This window comes from Saccopteryx leptura, chromosome 12 (assembly GCF_036850995.1).
Source record: "Saccopteryx leptura isolate mSacLep1 chromosome 12, mSacLep1_pri_phased_curated, whole genome shotgun sequence".
NCBI lineage: Eukaryota > Metazoa > Chordata > Mammalia > Chiroptera > Emballonuridae > Saccopteryx > Saccopteryx leptura.
The window spans coordinates 43,794,889-43,807,319 of NC_089514.1; the positions used below are offsets into that span (position 1 = coordinate 43,794,889).

At 44.2% G+C, this 12,431-nt stretch overlaps 1 protein-coding gene across 2 annotated transcripts in view; it reads left to right on the forward strand.

Annotated features, from left to right (window-relative positions):
- The window catches only part of RELN (reelin), a 649,217-nt gene that overhangs the window by 560,124 nt on the left and 76,662 nt on the right, over window positions 1-12,431 (forward strand). For both annotated transcript variants that reach the window (XM_066354462.1, XM_066354463.1), the window contains exon 45: window positions 110-359. In XM_066354462.1, coding sequence (XP_066210559.1) covers window positions 110-359 — 250 coding nt within the window. The remainder of the gene's footprint in view (window positions 1-109; window positions 360-12,431) is intronic.

The window sequence follows — 12,431 nt, forward strand, 5'->3', positions numbered from 1 at the left end:
ACTGCCAGTTCTGAGCAATCTGACAGCTAAAAACAAACAAAAATGACTGTGCTTTTTCATATCTTAAAACCTAAATCAAAATTTGTGATTTTTTAAAACTACATTTCAGATTCTCATTGGAGGAAACATTTCTGGTAATACAGTGTTAGAGGATGATTTTACAACCCTGGATAGTAGGAAATGGCTACTCCACCCTGGGGGCACCAAGATGCCTGTGTGTGGCTCCACTGGGGACGCCCTGGTCTTCATCGAAAAGGCCAGCACCCGTTATGTAGTCACCACGGACATTGCTGTGAATGAGGATTCATTTCTACAGCTAGATTTTGCTGCCTCCTGCTCAGTCACAGACTCTTGTTATGGTAAGTATTCTGTCTTCAGGTAGAGGGACACATATGTGTGAATGGACATCTATGGCTGCCTCTGTCCAAGGACTACACTATACCTTTGCTAAATAACTAAAACATAGATGCATTTTGAGTCATACCATAACTGCATTTTTTAAAATGAGTAAATTGAGTTTTAGAAGTTTACTTTATTAAGCGTTTTATTTTTCAATTATACTTGACATAAATATTATATTCATTTCAAGTGTCCACCCCAGTGATTAGACATTCCATAACTAAGTGATCAGCCAGATAAATCTCATACCCCTCTGACACCTTATAAGATTATTGACTGTATTCCCTATGCTGGACTTTGCATCCCCGTGACTATTCTGCAGCAACCGATGTGTACTCCTTAACCCCTCACCCTTTCCCCCAGCCCTCCAACTCCTCCCCTCCGGCAACCGTCAAAATGGTCTCTGTGTCTCTGAGTCTGTGTCTGTTCTGCTTGTTTGTTTTGTTTTTTAGACTCAATTGTTGATAGATATGTATTTATTGCCATTTTACTGTTCATATATTTTATCTTTTTTTCTTCTTCTTCTTAAAGAAGACCCTTTCACATTTCATGTACTACTGGCTTAGTGGTGAGGAACTCTTTTAGCTTTTTCTTCTATGTGAAGCTCTTTATATGTCCTTTAATTCTAAATGATAGACTTTCTGGGTAAAAGAACCTTGTTTGTAGCTCCTTGCTTTTAATAACTCTGCATATTTTTTTTCACTTCCTTCTGACCTGCAGAGTTTCTGTTGAGAAATCAGTTAACAGTTTTATGGAAGCTCCCTTATAGGTAATTAACTTCTTTTCTCTTGCTGCTTTTAAGATTCTCTTGTCTTTTACCTTTGGCATTTTAATTACAATGTGTCTTGGTGTGAGCCTCTTTGGATTCATCTTATTTGGGACTCTGTACTTCCTGGACTTGTGTGTCTATTTCCTTCACCAGGTTAGGAAAGTTTCCTGTCAATATTTTTTCAAATAGGTTTTCAGCCCCTTACCCTGGCTCTTCTCCTTCTAACACCCCTCATAATGTGAATGTTGCTTGGCTTGAAGTTGTCACAGAGGCTCCTTACACTATCTTTACTTTTTAGGATTCTTTTTTCTTTTTCTTGTTCTTATTGAATGTTTTTTACTTTCTTGTATTTCAAATTGCTGATTTGATTCTCAGCTCATCTCTCTACTGTTGAGTCCCTGGATATTATTCTTCATTTCAGTTAGTGTAACCTTCACTTCTGACTACTTCTTTTCTATAGTTTTTATGTCCTTTTCTATGTTTATCATCTCTTTGTTAAAGTTCTAAGTTCATTGAGCATCCTTTCAACTATTGTTTTGAACTCTACATCTAGTAGATTGCTTGTCTTCATTTTGTTTAATTTTTTTTTCTGGGGTTTTGTTCTGCTCTCTCATTTGGGACGTGTTTCTTTAGCTCTTCATTTTGTCAGACTCTGTGTTTGTTTCTATGTATTATGTGGAGCTGCTACATCTCCTGGGCTTGGTAGAGCGGCCTTATGTAGCAGGTGGTCTGTCAGGTCCAGTGGCACAGCCTCCCTGATACCCCCAGCTGGGCACTCCAGGTGCATTGCTCTCCCCCATGTGAGCTATGTATACCTGCCTGAAATTGAGCTTTGATTGCTCTTGGCATGCCAATGGGAGGGATTTGCCCCCAGGTCGATTGGCTATAAGGACTGCCTGTGACCACTGACTTGTGTAGAGGATCAGCTGTGCAGGAGCCCACCCCATAGATCAGGACTTACTTCAGTGGAGCTCTGGTGCCAGCTGAGTCTACCCCTTGAGTGTATCACTTGTGGAGGTGTGCAGGTGGTATTTGTTATTGCCTGAAGCTTTTCACCAGGTATGCTGGCTCTGGGGCCTCCTGGAAGGTGCAGCCTGAGGTCAGCCACTGCCTGTGTTCTGCTCAGGTCTACCTGGCATCATCTACAGTGCAATCTGCAGATGGCTGCTACTTGCACTGGGCTTGGAGGTGCCCAGGTGAGGCCAAGCTATGAAGCAAGGCTGACTGCTGCTAGTGCCAGGTTTGGGGCCATTTAGTGAGAGGTACAGGGCATACTGAAACCACAGGTTGTTGTTTGAGAGATTTTAGGATAGTCTGAAGAATGAGACAAGACAGACCATTTGTATGGATAAGCCACTGGAAACAGCATGGATATGCCTGCAATACCCATGAGTAGGGAAGGTTCTCAGTATCACCAGAGTGGAGCAAGAGTGTGATCCAGGTTGATGGAGACTCAGATGTGGGCCTGCCTGCTGGGTCTGTGGGGGGAGGAGGGTCTCAGAAAAGGAATACAGTGGTCCCTCATCTATCATGGGGTTAGGTTCTAGAACCCCCATGATAGGTGAAAATCCGCAAAGTAGTGACCTTATATTTATTTCATTATTTATAGATATTTTAAGGCTTTATAAACCCTCCCTACATTCTTATAAACCTTTCTCACACTGTTATTAACCTTTCTCACACTTATGTTGCTTATTTACCACAGAAATAATTAAAATAATAAATATATAAAAATACCTATACGTATACCGCAAAATCCCACGATATAGCAAAAAATCTGCAATACAAAATTAGACATACACAATTTTTTATTTGATTTTGTTATTTTTCTTTGTACCTTTTATATATTTTTAATTTATTGTGTTTACATAAATTCAAGTGTCCCACCGAATAAATCCCCCCAACCCTGTGTTCCCCTCAACATTACCTCTGCTCCCCTCCCCGCAAAGCCTTCCTCCCTTCCTCCTCCAGGATTTGCTTTCCTGCTCTCTATAATGTTATATATCTATATACATAACTTCACCAATCTCTTTCCCTTCTCTGATCCCATCCTCTCATCCCCTTTCCCTCTGTTCGCTTTCCCTCGGGTCCCTTGATCCTGCCTCTGCCTCTATTCCGTTCCTCAGTTCATATTGTTCATTGGATTCCTCAAATGAGTGAGGTCATATGGTATTTTTCTTTCTCTGCCTGGCTTCTTTTATATACTTAGCATAATAGATTCCAGGTCCATCCATGTTGTTGCAAAAGGTAAGATTTCCTTCTTTTCGTGGCTGCATAGTTATTCCTTTGTGTATATGTACCACAGCTTTTTAATCCACTCATTAACTGACTGACTTTTGGGCTATTTCCAGATCTTGGCTATTGTAAACAATGCTGCAGTAGACATGGGGGTGCATTTCTTCTTTTGAATCAGTGATTTGGTATTCTTAGGATATACTCCTAAAAGTGGGGTGGCTGGGTACAAAAGGTAGTTCCATTTTTAATTTTTTGAGGAATCTCCATACTGTTTTCCACAGTGGCTGCACCAGTCTGCATTCCCACCAGCAATGCAGTAGGGTTCCCATTTCTCCACATCCTCTCCAGCACTTATTATGTGTTGTTTTGTTAATGAGCGCCATTCTGACTGGTGTGAGGTGGTATCTCATTGTGGTTTTAATTTGCATTTCTCTAGTGATTAGTGATGTTGAGCATTTTTTCATATGCCTATTGGACATCTGTATGTCCTCTTTGGAGAAGTGTCTATTCATTTCTTTTGCTCATTTTTTTATTGGATTGTTTATCTTCCTGGTGTTGAGAGTTTTGATCATGAATCGGTGCTGGATTTTATCAAATGCTTTTTCTGCATCTATTGATATTATCATGTGGTTTTTCTCCTTCCTTTTTTTTTTTTTTTTTTTTTTTACAGAGGCAGAGATAGGGACAGACAGACAGGAACGGAGAGAGATGAGAAGCATCAATCATCAGTTTCTCATTGCGCGTTGCGACTTCTTAGTTGTTCATTGATTGCTTTCTCATATGTGCCTTGACTGCGGGCCTTCAGCAGACCGAATAACCCCCTGCTGGAGCCAGCGACCTTGGGTCTAAGCTGGTGAGCTCTTTGCTCAAGCCAGATGAGCCTGCGCTCAAGCTGGCGACCTCGGGGTCTTGAACCTGGATCCTTCCACATCCCAGTCCGACGCTCTATCCACTGTGCCACCACCTGGTCAGGCTCCTTCCTTTTATTTATATGATGAATCACATTGATTGATTTGTGAATATTGTACCAGCCTTGCCTCCCCGGAATAAATCCCACCTGATCATGATGTATGATTTTTTTCATGTATTGCTGGATCTGGTTTGCTAATATTTTGTTGAGAATTTTAACATTTAAATTCATCAGGGATATTGGCCTATAATTTTCTTTCTTTGTGCTGTCTTTGCCTGGTTTTGGAATCAGAATTATGTTTACCTCATAAAAGGAGCTTGGAAGTCTTCCTTCTTCTACAATTTTTTGAAATACCTTGAGAAGGATAGGAGTTAGTTCTTCTTTGAATATTTGGTAGAATTCGCCTATGAAGCCATCTGGCCCAGGGCTTTTGTTCGTTGGGAGTATTTTGATAACTGTTTTGATCTCATTTGTTGTAATCAGTCTATTTAGGTTTTCTGATTCTTCCAGATTGATTTTTGAAAGATTATATGTTTCAAGGAATTTGTCCCTTTCATCTAGGTTGTCTAATTTGGGGGCATACCATTCTTCATAGTATTTTCTTACAGTCCATTGTATTTCTGCTGTGTCAGTTGTTACTTTTCCACTGTCATATCTAATTTTATTTATTTGAGTCCTCTCTCTTTTTTTCTTGGTGAGTCTATAATAGTAGGGGATTAGTTAAAGGTTCATCAATCTTGTTTACCTTTTCAAAGAAGCAGCTCTTGGTTTCATTGATCCTCTGTATTGTTTTTTTAGCCTCTATGTCATTTATTTCCACTCTGATCTTTATTGTTTCCTTCCTTCTACTTTCTCTGTGCTTTACTTGCTGTTCTTTTTCTAGTTCTTTTAGATGCAGGATTAAGTTGTTTATTTGAGCTTTTTCTAGCTTCTTGAGGTATGCCTGTAATCTGTGAACTTCCCTCTCAGGACTGCTTTTGCTATGTCCCATAAATTTTGAGTTGTTGTATGTTCATTTTAATTTGTTTTAAGGAAATTTTTTATTTCTTCCTTAATCTCATTGTTAACGCATTCATTATTTAATAACATGCTATTTAGTTCCAAGTGTTTGAATGTTTTTCAGTTCTTCTATTGTAGTTGATTTCTAGTTTCATGCCACTGTGGTCAGAGAAGATGCTTGATATAATTTCAATCTTCTTAAATTTATTGAGACTTGTTTTGTGTCCTAACATGTTGTCTATCCTAGAAGAATGTACCATGAGCACTTGAGAAGAATGTATATTCTGCTGCTTTATGGTGAAAGGTTCTGAAGATATCTGTTAAACCCTGTTGATCTAGTGTGTCCTTTAAGGCTGCTGTTTCTTTGTTAATTTTCTTTCTTGAGGGTCTATACAGTGATGTTAGTGGGGTATTGAAATCCCCTACTATTATAGTATTGCTCTTGATCTTGCCTTTATATCCATCAAAATCTGCTTTATGTATTTGGGTGCTCCTATATTAGGCACATAGATATTTATAATGGTTATATATTCCTGTTGGACTGCTCCCTTTATCATTATGTAGTTACCTTCTTTATCCCTTATTATAACCTTTGTTTAAAGTCTATTTTGTCAGATATAAGTATTGCTATCCTAGGTTTTTTTACATTTCCATTTGCATGAAATGTTTTTTTCCATTCTTTTAATTTCAGTCTATATGTATCTTTTGTTTTGAGGTGTGTCTCTTGTAGACAGCATATGTGCGGGTTCTGTTTTCTTATCCACGCAGCTACCTTATGTCTTTTCATTGGAGCATTTAATCCATTTACATTTAAGGTTGTTATTGATATATGTCAGTAGTCCCCAACCTTTTTTGGGCCACAGACTGGTTTAATGTCAGAAAATATTTTCACGGACTGGTCTTTAGGATGGAACAGATAAATGTATCATGTGACCAAGACAAGCATCAAGAGTTAGTCTTAGACAGATGTAATAGAGAGAATCTGGTCATTTTTTAAAAATAAAACATTGTTCAGACTTAAATATAAATAAAACAGAAATAATGTAAGTTATTTATTCTTTCTCTGCGGACCGGTACCAAATGACCCATGAACCGGTAACAGTCTGTGGCCCAGGAGTTGGGGACCAGTGATATATGTAGTTGTTTATTGCCATTTTATTCTTTAAATCTACATTCCTCTTTTACTAGATTTTTTTTTCCCTTTGTTCTGTTTACAACAGGCCCTTTAACATTTCTTGCAGCATTGGTTTGGTTGTAATGAATTCCTTGAGGGGTTTTTTTTTTGGGGGGGGGGTTGTCTGGGAAGCTTTTTATTTCTCCTTTAATTTTAAATGATAGCCTTGCTGGATAGAGAAGTCTTGGTTGTAGGCTCTTGTTTTGCATCACTTTGAATATTTCTTGCCATTCCCTTCTGGCCTCAAGTGTTTCTGTTGAAAAGGCAGATGTCATCCTTATGGGGGCTCCTTTGTAGGTGATTGACTGCTTTTCTCTTGCAGCTTTTTGTATTCTTTTTTTCTCTCTTAGCATTGGTATTTTAATTATGATGTGTCTAGGTGTAGGTTGCTTTGGGTTCCTCTGTAATGGGATTCTCTGTCTTCTTGAATTTGTGTGACTTTTTCCTTCATCTGTTTAGGGAAGTTTTCAGCTATGATTTCTTCAATCAGGCTTGCTATCCCTTGTTCTTTCTCTTCTCCTTCAGGAACCCCTATGATGCAGATGTTGTTTCTCTTCACATTGTCACAGAGCTCTCTTAGAGTTTCCTCAGACCTTTTGATCCTCTCTTTTTTTTTTTTTTTTTTTGCTGTTCTGCTTCCCTGCTTTCACTTATCTTGTCTCTGAATTGCTGATTCAATCCTGTGCTTCATCCAGCCTGTTTTTAATTCCTTCTAGTGTAGTCTTCATTTCTGATATTGTGTTTGTCATTTCTGTCTGATTTTTTTTATGATTTCAGTGTCCTTTTTGATGCTTGTTATCTCTTTGTTTAGGTGCTCATTATGTCCATCTGTTGTTGCTCTAAGATCCATGAGCATCCTAAGAATCATTATTCTAAACTCTACATCAAGTATCTTTGTTATTTCCATCTCATTCAGTTCTTTCTCTGGGGATTTCTCTTGTTGATTCATTTGAATTTCTGTCTTCCCATTTTGTCTCTGTATAGATTGCTCCTTTGGATGTGCTGATTTTATAGCTAGCTGAGTATAGGGTTGGTGTTGTCTGCCTCCAGCTTTCAGTTGTGTTATTTCTAGATCTTCTTTGGTGGCCTTAGCTGTTGTTTGCAATCTGCTGTGGGCTACTTGTCTGCTGCTACTGCTCTTTTTTCTATTTGTGTCAGCATTTTCTATGCCTTAGCTGGGTCAGGTGTGAGAAACCTTTCCTTAAGATACCACTCTAACAAGGGTTGTAAGGTTCTGAGCTGATGCTCTTCATATCTGGCCCCTGGATGTACCAGCCCTGGACCTCCCTGGCTGGAACCTGGCACAGACCAGTGGGGGTCACTTCTTATTACTGGCCCTTAGCAACCTTCTTGGAGCTACAAGCAATCCAGAATTTGTAGTTGCCTCTGCTGGGTCCTGATACCTTTGTAAATATCAGCTGCACTCCTAGGCTGGCTCTTATTTGTTCTTTGCCAGTGTATGTGGCCTCTCTATTCCCAAGGCGTGTTCTTTCCGCTGGCCCCCGCTGCCGCCAGCTCCTTGGGTACTAGGCACTGCCAGACGTGCGGGCTTGTGGGCCGCAGCCGGGCTGTCCCGCAGGCCGGGGGACTTTGTGGCCGCAGCCGGGCTGTCCCGCAGGCCGGGGGACTTTGTGGGCAGCTGTCCCGCAGGCCGGGGGACTTTGTGGCTGCAGCTGGGCTGTCCCGCAGGCCGGGGGACTTTGTGGCTGCAGCTGGGCTGTCCGGCAGGCTGGGGGACTTTGTGGCCGCAGCTGGGCTGTCCCACAGGCGGGGGGACTTTGTGGCCGCAGCCGGGCTGTCCCGCAGGCCGGGGGACTTTGTGGGCCGCAGCCGGGCTGTCCCGCAGGCCGGGGGACTTTGTGGGCCGCAGCCGGGCTGTCCCGCAGGCCGGGGGACTTTGTGGGCCGCAGCCGGGCTGTCCCGCAGGCCAGGAGACTTCTCGGCTCGCCAGGCTCCACCTTCCGCAGGCACACAGAATGGTCTCCAGGCTCCACCTTCCGCAGGCACACAGAATGGTCTCCAGGCTCCACCTCCCGCAGGCACACTGAATGGTCTCCAGGCTCCACCTCCCGCAGGCACACAGAATGGTCTCCAGGCTCCACCTCCCGCAGGCACACTGAATGGTCTCCAGGCTCCACCTTCCGCAGGCACACTGAATGGTCTCCAGGCTCCACCTCCCGCAGGCACACTGAATGGCCTCCAGGCTCCACCTCCCGCAGGCACAGTGAATGGTCTCCAGGCTCCACCTCCCGCAGGCACACTGAATGGTCTCCAGGCTCCACCTCCCGCAGGCACACTGAATGGTCTCCAGGCTCCACCTCCCGCAGGCACACCGAATGGTCTCCAGGCTCCACCTCCCGCAGGCACACCGAATGGTCTCCAGGCTCCACCTCCCGCAGGCACACAGAATGGTCTCCAGGCTCCACCTCCCGCAGGCGCACAGAATGGTCTCCAGGCTCCACCTCCCGCAGGCACACTGAATGGTCTCCAGGCTCCGCCCCTTGCCGCCATGGCAGGCCACTGGGCTCTCGCTGCTGCTGTGTAGGCTGTCTTGCTGGGCTCTGCCCCCCACAGGGCTGCTGCTGCAGCCAGGCTCTCCTGTCATTCAGAGGGTACTCAACAGTTTGGGGGGTGTAGCCCAGACCCCAGCGCTCCAAACCTGTGTTCCTGATGCACCCCCTGCTTCTAAGCATCTGTTGGCACTGACTGGAGCAGGAGAGCCTCTGTTGTGTGGGGTAGTTGCTTCCCTTTGCTGGCTTGGCTCTCCCAGGTTAAATGGGCACTTTAGGTTTGGGGAGTGACCCAGTACATGGGTCAGTGTGACTGTCCCCCTCAGTCTCTCCCTGTGTCCCCGAGACTACACTCTCCTCTCACAACTCCAGTCCTCTCACTGCTCCCCGCTCCCAGAGCCCCGGGTAAGTGCCTGTGAACAAGGTTTTCTGCATGGTCCCTTTAAGGTGGAGCCTGGGTCTGAGAGTTCTGTCTCCCTCTCGCAAACAGTAACCCAGCTCTTCTTCAGCTAACTACTGTCCGTACACCTTGTCAAATCTCTGGGACTCTAGGCTGGGGTTCCGGTCCTAGGGCTGAGGACCCACAACTCTCTGGGCAACCCACCTCACCGTGAAAGACCCCCAGGCCCCGCTGCTCCTGGGAGCGGGGAAGCCCTTTCCGCATCTCCTAGCTTCCTACCAGCTCAGCATGGCTCCTTCGGTGATGCTTGGTTATAGATTCCTCTTAGTTTAGTCCAGAGTTGGTTTTTTAACTGGTTCCTCAGTTAAGTTGCAATCCACTTTGGTTCTGGGAGGTGGGAGTTGTAACATCCGCCTACTCTGTTGCCATTTTCCCTCTCTAGATATATACAATTTTAAAATCAGCAGTACAGTGAGACCACGGAAAGTGAACCGTGATATGGCGAGAATGCTGTAATGCATTCTGCCAGCACTTGTGTCTAGTGCAAAGCTGGCTCCCAGCTCTCACTCTGATGCCAGTTTAATACCTCCCCATATGTCCCTGGTGCCTTTTGAGCTGCTGCCTCAGTTGCTGGAGCTCACAGGGAGTGAGTCTGAGTAAGTCCGTGATCGGGTCCTTTGAGAGGAACTGCCTGGGACTCCAGCAGCCCTCCATCTCACTCAGCTGTAATTCCCACTGGTTTTCACAGCCAGAAGTTATGGTGACTTCTCTTCTTGGCACTGGAACCCTGGCAGGCAGGCCTGGTATGGAGCTGGGGTCCCTCACTCTTCAGGGGGCCTTGGCAGTTGAGATAAACCTTCTGACTTTTATCCACCACATGTGAGTATGGGACTAGCTCATTCTGATTCTCAGTTCCTCCTACCAGTCTCGATGTGACTTCTTCTTTATATCCCTAGTTGTAGGACTTCCATTCAGCTAGATTTCAGGCAGCTCTGAATGATGGTTCTATAGTTTAATTATAATTATTTTTGTTTTGGTTTGGTTTTTGTTTTTTTTTTGTATTTTTCTGAGGTTGGAAACCGGGAGGCAGTCAGACTCCCACATGTGCCCGACCAGGATCCACCCGGCATGCCCACCAGGGGGCGATGCTCTGCCCATCTGGGGTGTCGCTCTGCCACAATCAGAGCCATTCTAGTGCCTGAGGCAGAGGCCATAGAGCCATCCTCAGCGCCTGGGCCAACTTTGCTCCAATGGAGCCTTGGCTGTGGGAGGGGAAGTTTGAGACAGAGAGGAAGGAGAGGGGGAGGGGTGGAGAAGCAGATGGGCGCTTCTCCTGTGTGCCCTGGCCGGGAATCGAACCCGGGACTCCCACACGCCAGGCTGATGCTCTACCACTGAGCCAACTGGCCAGGGCCTAATTATAATTTTAATGTCTGGAAGTTTATTTTTTAAAGCATAAAAATATGAGCTTATTTTAAAGCATTTGTACATAGAGACTTCTTTTATATATAAGTAATAACCCCAAAATCACTTTTTGTAAATTCACATTTTTTTTTAGTATCAGATTTATGGAATAAAGAAATCTAGACACAGAGAATACCGGAATAAGCAATAGGATTTACACAGAAGTCTGTATACACATGGGTGTTAAGGCCTGGGCCTTTAGATTACTTATCCAGTTATCTTCTTTCCATCTCCCCAGGAGTCATAAAATTTTATTCTCATTTAGCCTTTTACTCTTTGCCATCATGGGTCATAGCATATTCTAAGCCACCCTCATTGAGACCAATTTGCATCCTGTAAAGTGTGCAGGCACACACTCACACTCACACTCACACATACCCTACACACATGCTCGTGGACCTATCTTAGGAGAAATAAAAACTGGCATTACTGCATACTTGGACCCTTCCCCAGAGCTTACAGACCTGTCAGGATTCGGGGCTTCCTGGTCTTTCAGCACCCCACTCTTCTTCCAGGAGATTCAAACTGGAATATTCACAAGGACCTTGTTCTATTTTAGATTCTGGGGATGCCAAAATCTGAGGCATTTCATTACTTCCAAGGTCCTGCAAAATCCAGACATTTTCTATTCTCATTAGTTTGAACTTAATGCACATATTTGAGGGGAATCCCAGCAGTGTTCTTCTTACCTCAGATCCAATCAATCAGCCAACACTAAACTAGACAGTAGGAGTGGAACATGGAAAAGTGTAAGGAAACCCTGTCTTCATTAGGTACAGTCTCGGTAAGGGATACTTCAAAACGTTAGAGTCCAATAAATGACTAAGTCAAATATTGTATGGAGTGCTACTGATGCATAATGTAATGAGAGTTCAGAGGAGAAGGATAGAACCAGGCGGTCAGTCAAAGGAGTTTGGTAAGATTTCACAAAGGAGCTAAGTCTCAAATGGCGCTGGTTGTTGGAGTGGATTTGGTGGGTGAATGGCAAGGATGCCCCACGCTGTCTGGCAGCATAAGCAAAGAAGCAGAGGTGAGGGCTCTCCTGCTCTATGGGGGAAGATGAGTGAACCATCCTGAACAGGTAATATTTGCATCTAATGGATGAGAACAGAGTGCTGAATTTGAAAATAGAATAGTACATTAAGGTTCAAAATGACTTACCCCCTAAATACCATAGGAGGTTAATGAGAACTCAAGGGGGTGAGTTATGGCGTGGGCAGCCTGCAGCAGCGCCAGGACTTAAACACAGCCTAGAAGCTCAGTCACGTGTGCCTTCTACTGTGGGTTGGTGCCACCTCCCAAGAGAGGTGAAACTGAATGACAAAATGAAAGGGAAGTGGATAAGCACAGTTGGCAACACAGTACCTTAAAAGAGCAGTCACAGGAATTTATGCTTGACCGGTTCATGAGTAAGAGGGCACAATACAGAAGAGTGCCATGGCACACAGGGAGATTGGCCAGCAGCTGGTGGAGGTGGGGAGGGGAGAGCCCGGTGAAGGAGCTGCTGTGGAGGCAAGAAAGACCTGCCCGTGGGGCAAGAAGGGCAACGGAATGGATAAAGTCAATACAAA